General features: G+C 45.8%; 1 protein-coding gene across 3 annotated transcripts in view; it reads right to left on the reverse strand.

Annotated features, from left to right (window-relative positions):
* The window catches only part of SUSD6 (sushi domain containing 6), a 124,960-nt gene that overhangs the window by 21,137 nt on the left and 81,332 nt on the right, over positions 1–22,491 (reverse strand). For 2 of the 3 annotated variants that reach the window (XM_084847907.1, XM_084847890.1), the window contains 2 exons: positions 20,908–21,335; positions 19,961–20,039 (listed from right to left, as the gene is read on the reverse strand). In XM_084847907.1, the coding sequence (XP_084704033.1) occupies positions 20,014–20,039; positions 20,908–21,335 (454 nt within the window). In that variant the 3' untranslated portion in view covers positions 19,961–20,013. Of the gene's footprint in view, positions 1–15,190; positions 20,040–20,907; positions 21,336–22,491 lie in introns of those variants that run through there. The other variant, XM_084847898.1, reaches the window with a different exon arrangement.

The raw sequence follows: 22,491 nt of genomic DNA on the forward strand, positions 1-22,491 counted from the left end.
CACTCCGAGACAGAGCTCCGAGATCGGAGCGAGGAAACCACGCTCCCTTCCCCCTCCCCTTCCCAGCCGGCATGGAGAGAACCGCACCAGCTGCCTCTCTGCACTCGATAAATGGAGCACCCAGACAGGGGAAAGGAGGCATTCTGGCATGCAGGGCGGGAAAGAGGTCGGGGTGGCTGGCTGATGCCTCTTCCTATCACCACCCCAGCCTCTTTCCCTCCCCCTCCCCGAAGCCTCCTATAGGCGGGTGAAATTGCCTGTCTAGTTAATATGCAGCACAGGGGGCGCAAGGCACCTCCCTCTCTGCATAGGATACTCGTAAGCCACTAAGTTCGGGGGCTTATGAGTACGCAGGGTGCAACTCACAGAGGAAGCTGCCTTATACTGAGTTAGACATTGACCTGGTTTGCACAGCCACTGTGGCTTAAATAAGCCATGCTGGTTGTGGCACAACCTACCCCTGCCGGGTTTGGACATCACAAATATTCAAAATGCCACCCGCCTGCATGCAATGCAGCCCACCGTGGCTTAAATAATTTAAACCCCTCTATCATGCCTTGCCTTTTTTCTAAGCTAAAAAGCCCCCAACATCATAACCTTTCTTTATACCAGGGCTACTCCAGGCCTTTGATCATTTTGGGTGCCCTTTTCTGCACCATTCCCAGCTCTATAGTATCATTTTTGAGGTATGCTGTGACCAGAACTGTTCAGAGAATTCCAAGTGCAGTCGCATCACCATGCAAGTTCACGCCCTGGAGATCTGGTTATTTGAACAGGGCTAAAGCAGCTTTCCATAGCCCAGTGCCCTCCAGGGTGTGTTGGACTACAACTTCCAGAATCCTGGAGGTGACTCTCCTGGAGGATTCTGGGAGCTGTAGTCTGACACATCTGAAGGGCACCAGATTGGGGAAGACTAGGCTAAAGCATAGAGGCTGGAAGTCTGCATGGCCGGGCACATGGAAGCTAAGAAAAACTAGTAGCATGGATAGCTAACTATATCCAGGGTCTAGATTATTTAGCCACAAGGCTTCTAAAACAACCCAGAGTTCCTTCACAGCACTGGAAGAAACCCTGGAGATAATCAAATCCATCTAGCTTCCTTAGTGGAAGCTGTGACATCCGGACCTCTTTAAAAGTAACTCAAGGAGTCCAGGGGCGGGCAACTTGTGGCCCTTCAGATGTTTTGGCCTACAACTCCCAGCAGGTGTAGCCAGCATAATCAATGGTGAAGCATGATGGGAGTTGTAGGCCAAAACATCTGGAGGCCCACGAATTGCCCACCCCTGAAGTAGGCATCTAGATGTCCCCAAATGCAACTCCTGTCCCGGCCAGATCAAGAAAAAGTGGTAGAAATTAATGAAGAAGGCTGGTGAATGTGCATACCTGGGGGACAAAACCAAGAGACATCTCCCTCTCCAGAAGGGTGGTGGCAGAGATTGCAGGCCAAGTTAAAAGGAGGTCAAAGGATGTGTTGTCCTGCAGCTCTCTATCATATGAAGGCTTTAGTAATCCTGGATACAATTCAGGGCTGGGCAGACTTCAGGCTTGCAAGATCAACTTCATTTTTTTCCAAGAATCCTGAGATTCACTAAGCAGAGTCAGTGCAATAAAAAATACACTTAGGGGCTGTTCACACAGCACGCTATCCCACATTCAGTGGTTAAGTGTGGGTTGTTTTGAACCATGAGTTGTTTGTTGAACCATAGGTTATTGTGTTGTGTGAATGCAGCCAGGGTGGCTTGTTAACCATGCAGTGGCTTTTTTCTTGAACAAGGCACCTTGAGAACCCATGGTTTGTTGCTGGGATGCTCAGGGCGGTTAACAAGCCAGACTGCATGGTTAACAAGCCACCCTGGCTGCGTTCGGACAATATGACAACCCACCCTGCAGAAAATGTGCTGCATTCAGACAACATGATAAGCCATGGTTCAACAAACAACCCACGGTTCAAAAGGACCCACACTCAACCACTGAGCGTGGGTTAGCGTGTTGTGTGAACAGCCCCTTAAAACTAAACAATTCTGAGCCCAGGGATTTGTTTTGAGTACCAGAACTGAATGCAGCAGTTCACTGTCCTTCCACATGAAAATCCACTCCTGGTTACCCCAAACTGTCTTCTATTCAGCAGTGTAATTTAGCAGTTTGGGGTGGGGGAGTCATTTTGTTGCTGCTGTTGTTAAATAGCTGGGAGTCAACCTTCCTTGCCAATCTACTGAATATCAGCCAGAGATCTACCTGTACATCCAGATCTGCCCACCCCCGCAATCCCTGAATACGACACTTGTGTTCTTCAGCAACACATTGTCCCCCCTTTGTACAGACAGAATATGGCCCTTTGGTAGTGTTCTGTTTGTTTTGTTGCAACAGGGCACAGCAGCACAGAGCACTTCTTTTCATGCTCACTTGGGGTAGCAGCGATGATGAGGTCCTTTATGGCACAGCCGCTGGGTGCCTGGCCCCAGTGGCGGGATGGAATCTTTTACTCTAGCCTTCCCCAACCTGGTGCCCTCCAGATGTGTCGGGACTACAAATCCCATAATCCCACAGCCAGGGGTTGGGCTCGATGGTCTGATAGGCCTCCCGCAACTCTACTATTCTAGCCTATGGGGGTTGTAGTCCAACACATCTGGAGGCCACCTGGCTGGGGAAGGCCACTGCATTTTGTGTGCAGGCTTCTTACATGTCAAGAAGTCTCTTGGGGCTCCTGCCTCATTTCCTCCTTTGTGATTTTAAGCAACACCATGAAATGCAGCACTGTATAGAAGGGTAACTGCCCAGTAAAATATAAGGAAGATGAAAGAGTTCTGTGTGCCCCACAAGACACACGGGCTGGCGCAGGAAGAGATCAGCGTGCTGCGTGGTAGGATTGGTAGCCGGCTATTTTGATGCAAACCATCTGCAGCTGTTGATGATGGGGTATGTCAGTGACAGAACCAGGTTCTGTTCTCCACTGATAAGCAGCACTCTTTCCTCCCGACTCTCTTAAACAGATGTACGTCACTCCAAACCACAATAAGCAACCGGCAAATGAGCATCCAGTTTACAAATTTTAAAAGATTTTTTTTTTAATAAACAGATGTTAAAATGTGAAACATTTTGGCATCAAATGCCAGCTTCAGTCTACAGTGACTGAAGCTGGCATTTGATGCTGAGATGTTTCATATTTTAAAACCTGTTTATTAAAAAAAAAAAAAAAACTTTTAAAATGTGTAAACTGGATGCTCCATTACTGGTTGCTTATTGTGGGTTGGAGTGATGTACGTCTGGAGGGAACGAGGTTGGGGGAGGCTGCCATAGATAAGAAAGGGTTTTTTATCTTTGTTTTTACATTGCCTATGTATCAGTTTTTGCCCTTTTGAGAACACTCACACGATATGGCAAATAAAGGCTTTAATGGAGGGAGGCCAAACAGGCGAACGTGAGCGGTGAACCAAAGGCACCACAAATCATTGTTAAAACGTTTACCCAAGTAGCGGCCAATGGATTGCACATAATGAGTGCTGATTGGGTCATTAATATAAACCCGAGTGCTCCAGTGGCTTGGAAGCAATTGCTGGTCCAAGTGCTGGATGGTGGAAGGAAGGAGTTGTCTTAACCTTTGCTTCCTTTCCTCTAGGCAAACTTGGAGAGTACAGGTAGACACTCCTCTTGGCCTGGTTCATGCCTCTGGCTGCTTGGAATGCCCCTGTAACCAGAACACCCCGTGCTGGTTACAGAAACATAACCACCATTCCTTGTCTGAGACACAGATCCTTCCTTCCCACCAGCTCAGTCATGTAGCATCCCACCTCCCTGTTACAGGCATGAAACCAAAGTGACAAATTCTTTCCAGTACATGATTTGGCAGTTAAAAACACCGGAGAAAAGAAAATATTCCCAGCTGCAAGTGAAGCAGGAAAGCCTGGCCTTGTACAAACAAAGGACAATAAAATAATAATAAAAAAACAGTTTCCCTGAAGCTGCTGCCACCACCCACACACCTTCCATGAAACCAGCCTACGCAGGAAAAAGAGTCTGACAGCTTCTGGTTCGATTGTCAGACTTAGCTGTATGATGGACAAGTAAAAGGTAAAGGTGTCCCCAGCCAGTTGTGTCCGACCCTGGGGGGGGGGGGTGCTCATCTCCATTTCTAAGCCAAAGAGCCAGCGCTGTCCGAAGATGCTTCCGTGGTCATGTGGCCAGCATGACTGAACACCGAGGTGCACGGAACACTGTCACCTTTCCCGCCGAAGCGGTACCTATTTATCTACTTGCAATTTCTTGCTTTCGAACTGCTAGGTTAGCAGGAGCTGGGACTGAAGATGGGAGCTCACTCCGTCACGCAGCACTCGGGTCTCGAACTGCTGTCCTGCCGACCTTCCGGTCAGCAGTTCAGCGTCTCAACCACTAAGCCACCGCAGCTTTGATGGACAAGTAGCAGCACCTTAAGGTGGTTTTGAGGGTGAGATGAGAAAAGGAAGGTGAAAGACAACGAAGGTCAATTTCGTTACTAGCCCTTGCAAGAAGGGCTAGTAACACACAGTGCATAGATAAACTATGATAATAGATAAACTATGATAAACTTCACACAGTGCATAGATAAACTACGGAATTTGCTATCACAGGATGTAGGGATGGTCAGTAATTTGGGTGGCTTTAAAAGGGGACTAGACAAATTAATGGAGAAGGCTATCCGTGGCTACTAGTCCTGATGGCTATATGCTACCTCCAGTATCAGAGGCAGCATGTCTATGTACACCAGTTGCTGTGGAGGCTGCTATTGCACTCATGTCCTATTCATGGGTTCACATAGAGACCTGCTTTGTTCACACAGTGACCGGGTACTGGACTAGATTGACCCTTGGTCTGATCCAGCATTAGGTTTTATTATGAATACTTATATACTACATAATAAAATAAAATCTCTAAGTGGTTTACATATAAATATTAAACATCACATTTAAGCACACTATTAAAAACAATCTCAATCACAACAATAATAAAGGCAGTAATAGAATACAAGGCTCTTCTTACGGCCTTATCCCTTGAAGCCAAGAGTGGGCAAGGCAGATTGCATGTCAGGGCTGCTTCGTAAGTTCCTGTTCAATGAGCCTTCCCCAACCTGGTGCTCTGCAGATGTGTTGGACTGCAACTCGCATTATTATGGGGATAATGGGACTTCCATTCCATCTCATCTGGAGGATAACAGATGGGGAAAGGCTGGTCAAAGTGTTTTTTCAGCAGTAAAAGTCACCTTCTGAGGTAGGATGAGGGGCAACCACTGAGAGGGCCTTCTCAGTTGGGACACCCACTCCTCTTGAATGCCCTCCCCACAGAAGCTTGCCTGGCACCTTCACTGCTATATTTTTGGTGCCAGGAAAAGGCATTTTTATTGTCCACAAGCACCTTGTTCCTCTCATTACTATTAGCACTGTGCCAAATTTTTCAGTCTATCTATTTTTGACCATTAACTGGGGGGAGGGGCAAAAAGAAATTGCACCTGAAAATTGTGGGAGAATTTCAAATACATTTCTCAAGGTACAGTGTTTCTTTCTCCTCCTTTTATCATCAACCAAACTAAAAATGCCTCACTCAGCAGATAGCTGTGCAGGAAAACCCCAAGGGATGAAGTCCTTGTAAATTCTCTAGGGGGCTTTCCAGAAACTCAAGCAGTTGGAGGGGCTACAAGGACAGAACAGGATAAAAAATAGTAAAATAAAGACTGCACACACCACCACCACCACTCCTCAGCCACCTCCTTACAGTAAGGTAAGCGCTGAAGCCCTGCACACGGAGAAATTTCTCCAAAATTCTAAAAATCCCTGCAAAAAGGACAGAAAATGACTGCCTCTTTCATAGGGAAATGAAGAGGGTGCAAGTGGGGGTTTGGCACAGCACTAATTGTTATAAAACAGCTTCTCCAACCTGGTGCCCTCCAGGGGTTCTGGACTTCAGTTCCCATCAGCCCCAGCCAGCAAGGCCAATGGTCAGGAATGCTGGGCATTGTAGTTCAAAACACCTGGAGTTCATTAGGGTGGAGAAGGCAGTTACAGAAGCACAGGAGCACCTGTACGTTCAGGCAGGGGAAAAGCAAACAGCATTCGATTCTGACCTTTGAGAAATCAAGGTGAGTTGTCCCAACTGTCTAAAATCTGGCATGCAGTAGTACCCTGAGTGAGCATAGTAAGGTGGCCAAATTGCAGAAGAGCCTGTTTAGAACTGGCAAAGATACAGCAGTTTAAAGATTTCCCCTTGAAGTGCCAATATTATTTATTTATTTATTTATTTATTTCATTTCATTTCTATACCACCCAATAGCCAAAGCTCTCTGGGCGGTTCACAAAAATTAAAACCAAACAACACACAATAAAACAATTTAAAATATATAGAACATTAAAACCACAATATAACAATACAACCACAATAAAACCTAGCAGCAGTGCAGGAGTTTAAAATACAGATTTAAAACAGCAAAGATAAAAATTTAGAAAGCTAAAATGCTAAAATGCCTGGGAAAATAAAAAGGTCTTCACCTGGCGCCGAAAGGAATACAATGTAGGTGCCAGGCGAACCTCACTAGGGAGCTCATTCCAGAGCCGGGGTGCCACAGCAGAAAAAGCCCTCCTCCTAGTAGCCACCCGCCTCACTTCCTTTGGCAGGGGCTCATGGAGAAGGGCCGCTGATGATGACCTTAAGGTCCGGGCAGGCACATATGGGAGGAGGCGATCCTTCAGGTAACCTGGCCCCAAGCCGTTAAGGGCTTTGAATGTTAACACCAGCACTTTGAATCGGGCCCGGAAATGGACTGGCAGCCAGTGCAGCTGAAAAAGTACTGGCGTAATATGAGCTCGCAGGCCAGTCCCTCTTAACAATCTTGCTGCCCTATTTTGGACCAGCTGAATTTTCCGGACCGTTTTCAAAGGCAGCCCCACGTATAACGCATTGCACTAATCCAGACGAGAAGTTATCAGAGCATGGATAACTGTAGCTAGGCTATCTCTGTCCAGATAAGGGCATAGTTGGTATACCAGCCTAAGCTGATAAAAAGTGCTCTGTGCCACTGAGTTCACCTGTGCCTCAAGTGACAGTTCTGGATCAAAGAACACCCCCAAACTATTAACCTGATCCTTTCGGGGGAGTGCAACCTCCTCCAGAACAGGTTGAATATAACCTAGCCGCGCAGACGAACCACCCACTAACGGTACCTCCATCTTGTCTGGATTGAGTTTCAGTTTATTAGCCCTCATCCAGTCCATTACCGTGCCCAGGCACTGATTCAGAACAGCCACTGCCTCACCTGGTTTTGATGAGAAAGAGAGGTAAAGCTGGGTGTCACCAGCATATTGATGGCACCTCAGCCCACACCTCCGCATAACCTCCCCCAACGGTTTCATGTAGATGTTAAACAGCATAGGGGATAAAATAGAGCCCTGTGGAACCCCATGGCACAATTGCCATGGCACAGAGCAATAATCCCCCAGCACCACCTTCTGGAATCGGCCATCCAAGTAGGAGTGGAACCACTGTAGTGCAGTGCCTCCAACTCCTAACCCAGACAACCTATCCAGAAGGATACCATGGTCGATGGTATCGAAAGCCGCTGAGAGGTCCAGGAGAATCAACAGGGTCGCACTCCCCCTGTCCCTCTCCCGGAAGAGGTCATCCCACAGGGCGACCAAGGCAGTTTCCGTTCCAAAACCAGGCCTGAAGCCCAACTGAAATGGATCTAGATAATCCGTTTCATTCAACAGTGCCTGGAGCTGTCCTACAACCACCCGCTCAAGCACCTTGCCCAGGAAGGGGATGTTGGCCACTGGCCTATAATTGTTAACATCCTCTGGGTCCAGGTTAGGCTTTTTCAGGAGTGGTCTAATTACTGCCTCTTTTAAAGAGGCTGGCACCGCTCCCTCTCTCAAGGAGGAATTTACAACCTCCTGGACCCAGCCGGGCAACCCCTCCTTGTTTGATTTAATAAGCCATGAAGGGCAAGGGTCAAGCACACAAGTGGTCGATCGGACTTGGCCAAGCACCTTGTCCGCATCCTCAGGCCTCAGTAACTGAAACTCATCCAATAAAACTGAACCAGACGGTGCTCTGAACGCCTCTACCAATGGAACTGCATTAATCGTGGTGTCCAATTCATGACGAATCTGAGCGACTTTATCCTCAAAGTGCTGTGCAAACTTGTCACAGCGTGCTACCAAGGGTTCCACCATCTCTTTCCCTGGCCCAGAATGTAACAGGCCGCGAACCACTCGGAAAAGCTCCGCCGGACGACACTGAGAAGATGCAATGCTGGTGGAAAAGAACTGTCTCTTTGCCACCCTCACTGCCACAGAGTAGGCTCGATAATGGGCTCTTACCTGTGTTCGGTCAGACTCAGCACGAGTTTTCCTCCACCTGCGTTCTAGCCATCTCCCCTCTTGCTTCATTGCCCTCAGCTCAGGTGTATACCAAGGAGCTGGCCAGGCTCTGCTCAAAGGGAGAGGGCGCTTGGGCGCGATCGTGTCAACCGCCGGAGTCATCTCTGCATTCCACAGAGCGACCTGGGCTTCGACAGGAGCACCAGCCTTACCAGCAGGAAAATCCCCTAGAGCCCTCTGGAATCCATCGGAATCCATTAATCTCCGGGGGCAGGCCATTTTAATAGGTCCCCCACCCTTGCAGAGGGGAAAGGTCGCCAGGAGTCTAAACCTCAGCAGGAAGTGATTTGACCATGACAAAGGGACAGATGTTAATTCCTCCACTTTCAGATCACCATCCTGCTGTCCAGTCGAGAAAACCAGATCAAGCATGTGTCCTTTTATATGCGTTGGGCTGATAACATTTTGGGACAGCCCCATGGTTGTCATGGCGGCCATGAAGTCCTGACCCGCCCCGGATACAGCGGCCTCGGCATGGAAGTTCAGATCCCCCAGGACCATCATCCTAGGGGTCCTCAACACCAAGTCCGAGACCACCTCCGTCAGCTCAGGCAGGGAGTCTGATGGGCAGCGGGGTGGGCGGTACACCAACAGAATCCCTAATCTGTCCCGGGTACCCAACACAAGGTATAAACACTCAAGATCTGCACTCGAATGAGCAGGAAGCCTGGAGAGGGAGATTGAATTCCTATAGACCACGGCAACCCCCCCTCCCCAACCCTCAAGTCGGTGTTGGTGCTGCACCAAGTACCCAGGAGGGCACAGCTGGGAGACAGTGACCCCTCCCAGTTCCCCCACCCAGGTCTCAGTAATACATGCCACGTCAGCCCCCTCATCCACAATCAAATCATGGATGAGGGAGATTTTATTTTGGGCTGACCTCCCAATATCTCCTGCTTGCAGTAATTTGTTATGCATTCTCTCAAAAATTCAAGGAAATAGCAGGGGTCTGGCCCTTCCTGATTTGGTGAACATCCATTGAGTATTTTTTTGGGGGGGAACATGTTTTTTAAAAAGTTCTCATTTAACCCAATCATTTAAGTAAGGGCAAGTCATATTGCAATGGATGCTCCGTACTGCGTAGGCTGGGGAAGGACGGATGGCAGCAGCAGCGTGTGTGTGCAAAAGGCTCAGGAAGGGTTTGTGGGAAGAGTTTGCACATGTGCCTGTAGTTTTTAGAAGATGTTAGCCCAGGGGTTGGGGCCCACAGTCACCAATGTGCCCACCCCTCCTAGTTAAAAAAAAAAAATTACTGGAAACTGGGATTGCTGTGAAATAGGTTTTTGTCGGTTCTGAAAACTGTGGGTTCAAAGGAGGCGTTTAGTGTTTTGAGGCTCACACTCTACCTCTGTGTTGTACCCAATCTTGGGGGTAGTTACCTTTCCTTTGTCACACACCCCATGGCAGCCATTTTGTGCTTTCTCAAATTAACAAATGTGCCCATGGCCCATAAAGATTGCCTACCTTTGGGTTAGCCTGAATCGCGTGGGCCCAGACCAGTCAAGAGGTTTTAATGGCTAAGGGTTGAACCTGATATACAGAGCTGTGCATAAATGGCTTCCCAAAAATTTCCACCCTATTTGTTGTCAGAGAAATGGGGAGGATAATTTTACCAAATCTCTCCGGGGTGCGGGAGAAATTCTCCAACAGTTTCTCCCAGGCAGGGCTCACCATTTTAGCACAGGGTGGTAGCACAGCTTCATTTTTTCCTGGGGCTTTTGTTTTTCTTGCGCTGTCCCTGTAAGTGGCAACAGCATCAACAGTGTTGGCAGCCTGGCCCCCATTTCACATTCCCTGCACAATGCATCGTTCTGGGGCACTGTGGGATGGGGGAAGAGATGGAAGGTGACCACCACACAAAAAACGGTGAAGAAAATTTGGGGAAAATTCTGCAAAGTGGCCTTTTATTTTAAAGGGATAAAAAAAGAAACACCTCAGAACTTTTCTGAGAAAAAGGTCTTTGAATTTTTTTGGCTCAAGCTAGTCATTCTTCATGGCCCAAGCACCTTCCCCAGGTTATTCCAAATTTAAATCTCTGAGGGCTGATTGTGGATAAATCTTGTCTCTAACGCAGATGTTTATACCACTACTTCCCTGAAAGGCTTGCAACAGGTGTGTGCATGGCGGTGGGGGTAGTGTTGTGTCCAGCTCCAGGGAAGAGGTGGACCTAGTGCTGTGCCAAAATCTGACCTCTAATTTCCTGAAAGTTTTCTTCCCCCATGAAAGAGACTTTGTTTTGGTGGCGTTTTTGAGTTTACTGATGCACAGGCATTCTCGCACCCCCTTTCGTAGAAGGTACTGTGTGTGTGTTCTCTTTCTATTACACATCTCCCTATAGCTCTGCAGCATCCCAAGTTGCCTGCCCTTCCTGATCTGACAAAGCCCTATGGGAGGAGTTAGCTCATTCCCCTAGGCTTTAATTGAAGTGTGGGAAGCCAAGGCAGCTACAGGCTGCTGGAGAAGCGATTGTGTGATGAAAGACAGGGCCTTTGTGCACATTTGTCTGCTGCATCATAAGTAAGGTAAACACAAGGAGCCCAAACCCAACCTATGAGAATTTCTCCAAAATGTTTGTCTTCTTTGAATTCCTTTTCAAAAGCCATTTCCTTTATATCAAATTGAATGAGAATGGTAAAAAAAAAAAAAAAAAAAGTGGGGGAAATCCAGCATATCATACACCAATGAAAGCCGTTAGAGAATCAATGTAATAAGTGCTGCTTTCTTCCGTGGTTGATATCTATTGCACTCTTCAATCTATACACGTGTTGTGTTTTTTGCTCAACTCAGACTAGACTTGGGAGATGGATTTTAATCCAAAGCCAGCCGGAGAACTTTATGGCTAAACATGGAGCTGAACTTGCGTCTGCCATGTCTGAATCTGCACTCCTTTTAGTGCTTTGTTCAAACTATTTATAAAAGAACACAATATACAGTTAAAATCCCCCCCCCCTTTCCTGAAAGGGCTCCTAAAATTCAGTGTTTTCCCTTTTCATAACAAAAACGGGGTGGGGAGTAACTAATTTCTAGGTCCAAGAACAGCCTTCAGTTTCAGAGGGAAAAGTGTTTGCACATTCACTTCTGCACCAAAAAGCATGGACACTGAATGATAGGTGTCAGCTTTAATTTCTGTGCCATAGAAACAGTAAACATATATTGAACATTGTGGTCACTTATAACTCAGCCTCCATAAACTTGCACTTTCCCTTGGTTTTTTAGTCCTACTCCCAGCCTGGAGAGGACTGGAACACCGACAGAGCACAGACCCAAGTGTCAATGTTTAACTGAAAGTTTAAAAAGCATGCACCCTAACTCTTAATTCTGATAACCAACCTCTGCAGCTTATATTACACTATACAAGAGCACACTTCCATGAATGGGGATGCGAGAATGCCTGTGCATTGTGAGCCCCCTGCCCCCTGAACTTTTTGGGGTAGTGCATTTGTAAGCATCTCAGCTGTGAAACCAAAAGATGTTTTGAACACAGAATCCACTCCTACTTGATTAACCAGGCATAAGCACACATTCAGAATCTCAGATTGAGTAATGTGTAAATATGTGTAGTTCTCTTCTGTCCCTCTCTCAGAAGAGGCCTTTCAGGATGACAGCTCTCTTTGGGGGAAAAAAATCTCTGGGGCTCAGCAAATTAAGTGGATACCTAGGCCGGCCCCTAACTTTCTTGTTTAGGACATTCCAAACCTCATGGTGTGACAATACAAAAATGTCTCCTTTCACAGGTCTGTTCTCGGCTATCTCCCTTCTCACCTATGGCATTGGCCACCCACTCTCAACCAAAATGGAAAGACAACCAGGTAGGAGGAGAGATGCAGGAAAGTAAGGGCGGTCTCATTCCAAACCACTTTGAAATGGCAGGCCAAGGATCCTACACATCAGCCACCTGGTCATCTACACAGTCTACTAAAGTTAGTAGAAACCGAATTAGAGGCAATCTTATATGTGTCTACTAAGAAGTAAGCTTTGGGTGCAATCCTATGCATGTTTAGACAGAAAAAAGTCCTACAACTCTCAGCATCCTTCCTACAACCATACTGGCTGGGGTATGCTGGGAATTGTAAGACTTTTTCTGTCTAAACATGCATAGGATTGCACCCTGAGTGACCTATACTGCGAAGCAGAATGGAATTAAAATTAGGCTTTTGCCTTAGGCCTGGAGAAACCTGCAGTATAAAAAACAACAACATTCATAGCTGTTCATATTCAAATATTCCATAAATGTACAGTCACTCTGGGAGCAGCTTCCAGTACGGCTCACTCATACTGACAAAATAATAAAATGGAGAGGAGGACTAAGCTGCCCTGGGTTCCTTGCAAGAGGTAAAAAGGCAGGATATAACTGTAATACATACATACATACGTACATACATACCTTTTCTACTGGATTAAAAAGCAGTTTGTTGATTGGGCTGCTGGACAAAACTATAGAGAAAGACCCAACTGTGTAGCAGATTTCTTGTACAAATGACTAGGACCAAGGCTATGGGTTGTATCCAGTGTTAGAGTAAACCCACTGAAATTAGTGGGACTTAAGTTAGACTAATATTGGATATAACCCATTGGCTACAACCCTATGTCTATAATCTACTACCACAAATTAACATTTTCTTAACCTAAACAGAACCTTACATTTTGTGTCCTCCAACTCTTGAATTTATTTTTTTTAGGGTCTTCATTCTACAACCTGTATGCATGCCAGGGGTTGGAGGCAACCTATGCAACTTCATTTTGAAGATTTATAAAAGTAAACAATGGATCTAGGCACCCAAGGACAACAGATACTTCCATGCTAGCCTTTTGAAGTTGCTCATACATAGAAACTTCAGTTCACAATCCTGAGTAAATTGTAATACAAAGAGATCTCAGTAGCAGACTGACACTTTGTTACCAACAGTGAGCCCAGATGACTGCCAGGGCTAGGTGTAAATTGGCCTCCCTGACCCTTCAGTTCTCTGTAAGAGCAATTAAGTGATTTCTTCAGAATGGACAGATGGGCCTTCTGTTCTATGAACTCAATAAAATGGCCATTATTCAGCTATGTGCTCTCAGGAAGGAGCCCAACAGGATGAAGCCAAAATACTTCTTGTACTCTGACAGACAAAAACAAACAAATATAAGCAATTCACTTCAAAAGATTTTTTTTAATTTAGAAATGCAGTTATATACATAGAACAATTGAAATTAAATTAAAGTTTGTACAAATATTAAAATACTATCTTCACACCCACTGCAATGTACAGGATACCAGAAAATATATATATATATATATATATAAAATAAAGCAAAATAAAACTGATTGACATCCTGCACAGCATTAATTACGGTATTTTTTAAATCCCACATATATATGAGTACCATTCTGCAAATGAATTCCATAGTGGTGCAACTCAGATTACAAACAAATAAAAAGCACTGAAGGCAACCAAGATCTCCCCATGTGTTTGCATTTCCAACTACCTGCAGTTTGCCCACTGGGTAAAGAAGTGTGTGTGTTTGTGTGAAAGCATTTGTTCTGACAGGATGTTTGGTCTGAACCGTGTGATCTTCTATGCCAAAGCAAATGGAACAGTGACATTTCCAGCAGAAATGGACAGCCACTCTCATGGGTTCACCTATTGGAAAGACGCAGAAGCCAGTATCTCAAGATATACATTAACACAGAAGTGTTTCTTCATTCAACACACATCTCCTCTGGTGCAAGCACTGGAATTTTAATAAAGTGACAGAGGTGATCAAGTACAAAAGCAATCAAGGAAAAATATCTAAGAAAGAAACCAGACATGAAGGACTCAGGCATTTAAAAAAAAGGGGGGGGGGAGAGAGAGATCCATAGAATACTACACATGAATCAAACCAAAGAAAAGTTCCTACTAAAAAAGAAAAAAATATACTCTGTCCCATGTGTGCATGTGTGCTATGGTACTAAAAAGTGAGTAATAAGAGAAACCGAAGGTCAGCTCACACTTTAACATAGGAATTGTGCCAGCTGCAGATGCAGTGAACATGTAAAACATGAAGAAAATGCATGCCTTCCTATTCAGGAACATGCAGTACACAAACTCTCGGCCCTATTGCTGATCACAGATCACCAGCATATGTCAATGTGTTTACAGGCACACCACACAGTGGTCACCGCAATCAGACACCTGGCACATAACGTGAATTGGCTGGGCTTGCCTCGTGGCCAATCTTCAGTTCTTCTGAACAATGTGCAAGTGCTTTATAGGTACACCATATTCAAAACCATGACAGAGTTGTAATATAATGTATCCAGTGAAAAAGCATCTGCTTCGAGAGGAGTGCTAACTCCAGCTGAAAACACAGTAGTAAGACTACAACTAATGCCTTTTCCTGCAGACACTCTTCCTCACAAGTATTAAGATACAGCTTAACACACATCAGTTGTGCATGTGTTATTACACTAGCACAGATAACAGGGGCATCTTTGGCTTTGGAAACCCTCTCAGCATGCACAACAGTAGTTTTAACTACTTTGATAAGTATTGTGGTATTTAGTCATGTGTTTGTACACCTGGTATGAGTAAAAAGAAAAACCTCTCTCACTAAGGAAGTGGTAAAGATGAAAGATTATTCATCACGGAGTGTATAAGCAGCTTTTACAAGCTCTAGGTCTGGCAGCCCATATATCCAGTGTCAGAGGGTTGCTTCTCACATAACATTTTTACAAGAGAGAGTGGCCCTACAAATCTCTCACATTTACCACTAAGTGGCATAGTGTGATTAATACAGGCTTTTTTCCTCTTCTTTTTTTTTTAAAGTAAAAAGGAGCTAGGCCAGGCTGCACAGAAATCATCATACAAAAGCGCTCCAGTGTGAAAAATGTATGAAAATGCATCATCCGGTTCCCCTTCTGTCCACTATTCTGCATATTTTCCAGTCTCTGAAAGGTGCATCAAAGCCTATTGTATTCTTGTCTTAAGCCATGTGCAACTTTAAACATGAAAAAAACAAAGCACGCCTGTCCTCAAACAGGTCTCTTCCTCCATCTCTTGTCCTAATGTATTTTACATGAAAGAGACCTTCAAAGCCAAGGACTTGAGAGACTAAGAGAGGAACATGGCAATCCTGCTTGTTCATACTTGCATGGGGCAATCAGGTTTCAGATTTTCCTGCAAGGAAGGGACACCATGGCAAAGACACTCAGGCTTCCTGCAAATGCCAAGGCATCTTGGGTCATCAGTGGTTCTCTTGCCCTCTCCAGCAGTGCTCCAGTGTCCATAGCAGCTGTTTTAAGACTCACTCATGCTATGTGGTCATACAGAAAGGAAAAACATGGGACACACACAGATCACTCTTTGCCAAGTGGTAGCTTACCACAGTATGCATCTAACCACTTGGTAAGTGGTCATCTGTATTCATCCATGGAAAAGAAGCACTGCATTTTAGTTTAAACAAATGCCATCTTGTTTTTAGCACTAGGTGTGTTAAAGAAAAAGGGCCACCGCTCAATTGTGTATGCAGAAGCCCCCATGCTCAGTCCCTGGGATCTTCATACCGCCGCCCCAAGTTGGGAAAGATTTCTGCCAGTCAAAGTAGACATTACTGAGCTAAATGGACCGAAAGTCTATCTCAGTATACGGCAGCTTCTTATCATCAACCAATATTCTGAACAAAATGGGGGATGGCATGGGAACCACTCATTCATCAGGCATGTTATGTTCCAGCATTTAAAGGCCAGCCTGGAGAACCAAATTCCAGAGAAGGCCCACATTTTCCAAATCAGACAAACACCATTTAAGACAGGATTTTATTCCTGGTAGGCACGGTGTGCCCTTGCAGAATCTGGCTCTCTGCGTACAAGGCTGGACGAAGTTACTTGAATTCTTAACAGCCTCACAGCGTTGGGTTAGTGGCCCTTCCAACTGAATAACTCCTCTTGGATGTTTCAGAATATTTTAAAATGTGTCAGGGTTTGTTGTTTTTAGCAGAATCCTATTCGTTTCCAACCTGAGCATTAGAACAAGTGCCTCAAGTATTACACCTGACCACTATTGCTATCCCTGCCTTTCATGAATTTGCCTATAAGATTAAGAACCTGAGAATATAAAACCTTAAAGGGGAAAGAACCCTACATTCATAGCCAGAAGTGGACAAAGTTCTGCACTTCTGTCCCTCAAAATCCAGTTTTAGTAAAAAGAAAAAAATGCTTTACAGTGGACCCCAAATACACAAGATTTCAACTATGAAGTTATTTAGCGTCCTGTCCTTTAAACTATTCAGGAGAAATACCAGTCACAGAATTAGGAACCAAGCTGAAGCTAAGAGACGTTTCACTTATCTGCTCAATGCCAAACTTGTCCAGGGACTTAGGAAGGAATGTGGAACATGCACACAACATACTAAACGCTGGATCTAGCTTCTGCCTGCTGGAGTGCAGCTATGCTACAGAGGCAGCCGAACGGCTACCTCTAGGATGTTATGTAGAATACAAAGGTTTATGAACAGTCCACAGGTGATGAAGGAATAGTAATTAAGAGAAATGTTATTGGTCCAATTATTTCATATAAATAAACACTAAAAAAAGACCAGCAGCTTCCTTTGTGGTAGGTGCCACTTCTGGCACACTTCCATCCTATCCAAAGCATTTAGCACTACTACTGCCACTGTGTCCCAAGCTGATAGATATGGCCACTGCTAAATCTTTCTGCACCAGTTGTGCTAATTGCTGGAGTTACACAGGGGAGGTTACAAGGCTCCACAGATAGCAGGCAGGGACAGATGCGTGTGCGTGCAATGTTCTCTTGTAAGGAAATGGAATGCAGAGACCTAGGTATGTACTAAGGTGCAGTCTGAATTAGGCAAGGGCCAGCTGCACAACTAGGGCTCTGGAAGAGTGAGCCTGGCTTCCCTAAGGCCAGGGCTATGGGTGTATTCTGTGATAAGAACTATCCATCTCCGGTAGTAAGGCAATCCACATTTTTGTGAACTGGTCTCATGAATAAAAGCAAGCAAATTGGCATCTACTGGCTTACTCAGTGCAATTGATTCTGCTTCTGCTAATCATAAAGAAAAGAGCTATGCAAGCACTGAAGCCCTGCCCCAGTGGAAAATTCTTCTGTGCACCCTTGGGCTTCTAAGTTTTCAGCAGATGCATGAACCACGCATTTGCAAGGGTATCTTCACGAAGGAGCTAGAGTCCCGCTAGACAGGCACCTTTTTATTTTTTAAAATGAAAGCTGTGATTTTCTGGATGCTTAATACTACATTCAGTGCCAAATGTGTGTACTTTTTGTTGCTTCTCTGTGGAATGCGCACACTCCTGAGCTTGGGCAGAATGTAATGCCCCTCCAAAGCAAGGGGACATGGGCAGTTGTCCAGGGAGGAATAAGCTGTTCTCCATTCAGATTTTGGTAGCATGTGAGTTTTAGAAAAGGCAAAGTGCTGATGGACCCACATTGCAGCAGCTGGCCCATAAATGCTCCACATCTGAAGCAGGAAGCACACTGTTGTCATCCACCATGCTATTTAAAAAGGACTTTCTGCTTCCCTAGATATTTTAAAGCATACTGTGGACATGTTTGCCTACAGCGGCAGCAAATCATGGATTAATTAAGCCATGATTTGCCATGGCACATGTCTGGTGTGTATAGCTGCCACTTTGAATATAACACTCTCCAATCAGAGGTTATTCCATTATCTGTGAACCGGATACTGTGTTAATTGTGGGCTAAACAACCCATAGTTAACCTAAGAACTAATCATGTCTGGGTTCCTATGTCATGGAATAACCTCTGATTGAAGGCTGCATATTCAAAATGGCTGGGGCACAAAACCCTGGCAAACTGGGTTAATTAACCCATGACTTCCCACAGTTTCATGCAAACTGGGTCTGTAACTCTGTGTGGACATGCTCCCAATCTTTTACTTTGATCAGTCTGTTCCTGGGGCAAGAATGAGAACTGGCAACTAAGACAACCTGCCTTTATTGTAGAAATCTTTGGGAAAGCTCACAGAACTTCTCAATTTTGGGGGACTCGCTAGAAGGAAGTCTAGGAATCTATACTTCCACAATGCCATCAAGAAACTACATTGCTTTGTCCACAGAGGGCCAGATAAACAAGAGCAAAAGCATACTTATTATGTGAGAAGAGGTGGAGGTATGCAAACTTGTCCCCTGCATAGTAAGAGGTTTCCAAGCAGAAGCAGCGTGCAGTGGAAAACAAAAAAAGGAGGGGGAGGGATCTTCCGTCAGGACAAATCAGCAGCATGGCTCTTCCCATTCAAACATTTTAAGGCAGGCTATCACTGTAATTCATTCAAGGCAAACTGGGCATGCCGGTTACAAAAAGCTGGATACTTGCTAATGATGATCGTTTCTTAAAATGACTAGTTTCTACCAGAACAAGGAAGACGTAAGAAATGCAGGCCAAATACTCAATGCCCTGGCACTGCCCCCACAAGGATGGGGACAAACAAAAGCAACAAAATTAAAGGGCGATGCCAAAATTACTCTCGCATTCAGGTGGGTCAAAGCGTGATGTTAGGCATGATGACCCCCACCCAGGCACAGTGCACCCCTGCACTCTACAGCCATTCCAAAGAAAACAGAAGGCTTTGGATCAGCTATGGCACAGCCACAGAATGGCAGATAGGGTGGCTCCTCCAGGAGGAAGGGCAACTCACTCTCCACATGACTGTGGACCTCTTAACCTGGCCACATACAGGACCTCTTAACCTGGCCACATAAAAGTGAATTGCTCAAAGCCCTTTACATCAAGACAGCCGTAAACGTAACCCACACCAAGTTCAGAGAAGAATGTCCTTGATGAGCCAAGAAAGTGGAGGGGGATAGATTTAATTCTTTTTTAAGTGAAAGCTTGCAGAGGTACAGACACTCCATCCCAACAAAGGTGCTCTTTCCCCCTCTCTTTGGGAAGCGAAGAAAAGAAAGCAAGAAACAGACTAAGCTTGCCGTTACGGTTTCTGCTTTCTTTAAGTCGGCCAGTTGCAATTACCTTTAACGTAGCCAGCTTTGCCTAATGTGTTCACGTGCAGCTGCATTATATATAGCATACAACTCTGAAAACTTGCGAGCTGCAGTATGTGTCTGTGTGACTCCCACTGGACTGCCTCCCTCTTAGCCCATCCACAAGAATTCTGTCCTGCCTTCTTAAGACAGGGAATAAATGGAAGGAAACTATATGCACCCAACAAAGCAAGCTGCATTTTGGCCCTGTGTTCTGAGCAGACGTCCAGAAGCTAGTAAGGCTTGTGAGAAGCTGCAACAAGCCGGCGTGAGAAGGAGCAAGGCACAAGTAAATAGCAGCTCTCCAGAGACCACACTCAAAAACATCTGGCTGGGGAAGGGGAGAGGGTAGGAGGAGCTCAAGTCCATTGACATCACTGAAGCCCCCCCCCCTTTAATGCAGGTAGAACGGGGGGACAGCTGGCACCCTGTTCACCCTACTGATGCATCAAGGAGACATCCTGACAGCATCCTTTGGATCTTCAGCTAATGGGTGTTTGCTTGGAGGTATTCAGGGCACAGCGTGTGAGGGTGGGGGAAGTCTGCATGGAGTGCTCACCATCCCAAGAAGAAGGAAAATGGAGAGAGAAGGCTAGATGAATGCAGCAAGCCTCATGCTTCTTTCAGCAATGGAATATCTGGGTTGAGAAAAAGGGAAAAGGGGGTGGGGGAGAACAAGTTAGACAATCTTTCACGTTTACCTTCCATGTTTCAAAAGCCACACAGCACAGACTCGATGTAAGTCCGGGCTGTCTATAAAGTCGGTTCCATTTACAAAGTTCTTATTTAACCAAGTCAAGCTTCTATAAAAGCTAGACACCCTTTAAACCTTCATCACTTATGGTTTTGCAATGCCCTTCCCATAGCAAAGCCCAAAAGGCTTTGCATTGCAATGAATGAGAAACTAAAGTTTCTGGAATTTGTGGCACAATTGTGACTTTGCCAGTTTTTACAACCAATGAATGTCCACCAACGCACATTCACACCATAGGTAACACCACAATTCTTACCTTTATCAGCCTGGCATTGTCGTTGTTAGGGATTCTGTGTGTGCGTGTTGGAGAAAGAGGAAAGAGAAGGGGGTCCTAATACTTTCACCTGTATACAGTGTTATTCCTTGTAGGTCTGTGGTGGGGAATCTCCTTCAGCCGAGGGGCAGAGGGGCAGGGCCAACATACAACAAATACCAGCATACTGCAGGCTTACAACTAAGCCTTAAGAGAGGCATTTCAACCTTTTAGATTGGGGGGGGGGACTGCACAAAAGCCAGGAAGCCACCAAATGGTTGGGGGAAAGGGAGTGGGGGCCGGGGAAAAGGGGGCACGGCCATCTGGGAAATCCCGGGAGGCCAGACTGGGACCCAAGGAAGGCCAGTTTTGGCCCCGGGCCTGATGCTCCCCACCCCTGTTATAGGTGTTCCACTGAAGGAGCGAGAACATTTGGTTTTACGAACGTTTTAATTCTAGCATAAGTTCAGATGAAACATTTCTTTTCCAGATTGCTTACCATCAGCATACTCCTCTGAGGAAGTGAGTGATAGAAGGCTTTGTACATCACTGCTTTCTGAGTCTGGGGCTTTGGGCCCAGGTCTTCTACTAGATATGCCAGCCACCCAGGAGGAGCTGGTGGCCTGATGCACTAGAACAGCCTCTGAGTGGCGAGAGCTGCCCGCTTCACACAGTCCAGAGTGTCCAGGGACTTCGTCCTCCCCAGCAAAGCAGTTGTGCCCCTCTTGGTCTGGTGGAGGCTGTTGCATCTCTCCACTTGCTCCACTTTGCCCAGCTCCTTCTGAAAGGACGATCTGTACCCGTGAATCCGAGGGAGGTATGCAGTTTCCAGCACTGCCATAGACGGCTTCTTCATAAGATGGCAATGCCACCTGAACTCCATCCACTATGATGGAAACCTCGTCTCCAGAAACACCTTGATCACGCCTGTGTTTGGGTTGTAAAGGAATACATTATGTTCTAGCATAATGAAGCAAACAATCACATTTTACAGAACACTGGATCGGCGGAGCTCCTAGATTCAACGACCCTTCAAATATTCAGGCCTCCGCACAGCCAGGTCTCCCTTTAACTCAATCAATAACAGTCACACAGATCTGGTTACATTTACCATGTACTACCCTGCCATGTGCCTTACATTTTCTTGCACTTGCAATAAGCAGAGAATAGGCAGAGGGTGGATCAGGATCTACCAGCAGCTCTCTGGGTGGTCTGCTAGTGTACCCACCTCAGCTCAGCCCAGCCCAGCCCAGCTATTATTTTGCACCTGGCTCTGCCTGGCAGAGTCACAACATTCTAATAATAAAAAGGGCTACAAAAACCATTACCCCCTCTGCTTAACTTCCTGGAGGAAAAAAAGAACAAGTGTACAAGGTACAGGGGCCTCTGAAAGCCCTTTCCCCAATGTGCTGATTCTCTCCCTCACCACTGAGTGAGTTATAAATGTACTCTGTACCTACCTCGGGGGCACATTATCTATTCCTCATACGTCCCGGGATTGTGCCCCGACACCGAAAACAGATTCTGGGGTGGAGCCCTGCCTTGTCCTGCCACAAGTTTTATTAATTTGTCTGCTAGCTTTTGACCTGGCTTAAGGTTCACCATTGCCAGTAATTAATACTGTGCAGTTCCAACCTTGCTGAATGCTCCAAATGACCAAGTCTATAAAAAGATATCCCTATTATGTGGCTCTGATTGAGTGCCCCTTGTGCAAGTTAAGGCATTTACATTTCATCGTTTAATGTTAATCTAAACTTGATCAAGGGGCTATTTTAAAACTCTAAATTCCCATTATTTCATTACAGTTTCCACTTACAGTCAGGGAGCATAATCAGGCCTCGACACTGTCACTTGTCATGGCAAGCATGCTGCCATGGACTGGTGAATATGAGGAACCCCCGCCTCATTCCCAGCCTTGAAACTGAAGAGGTGGGCAGGGATTGTTGGGATGATTCCCATCCTCTTCCAAGCTCCAAGTCTGGGAGGAAGGCTGGGAGTGGTTTGGCTGCTGTGGTACTGCTGATGCAACTGGAGGGCCTTGGCAGTGCTGGGTTACACTGGAGCAGGAAAGGGAGGTAGAGAG

Source organism: Heloderma suspectum, chromosome 1 (assembly GCF_057233095.1).
Source record: "Heloderma suspectum isolate Gila_16-S chromosome 1, 16-S_ref, whole genome shotgun sequence".
Taxonomy (NCBI): Eukaryota; Metazoa; Chordata; class Lepidosauria; order Squamata; family Helodermatidae; genus Heloderma; species Heloderma suspectum.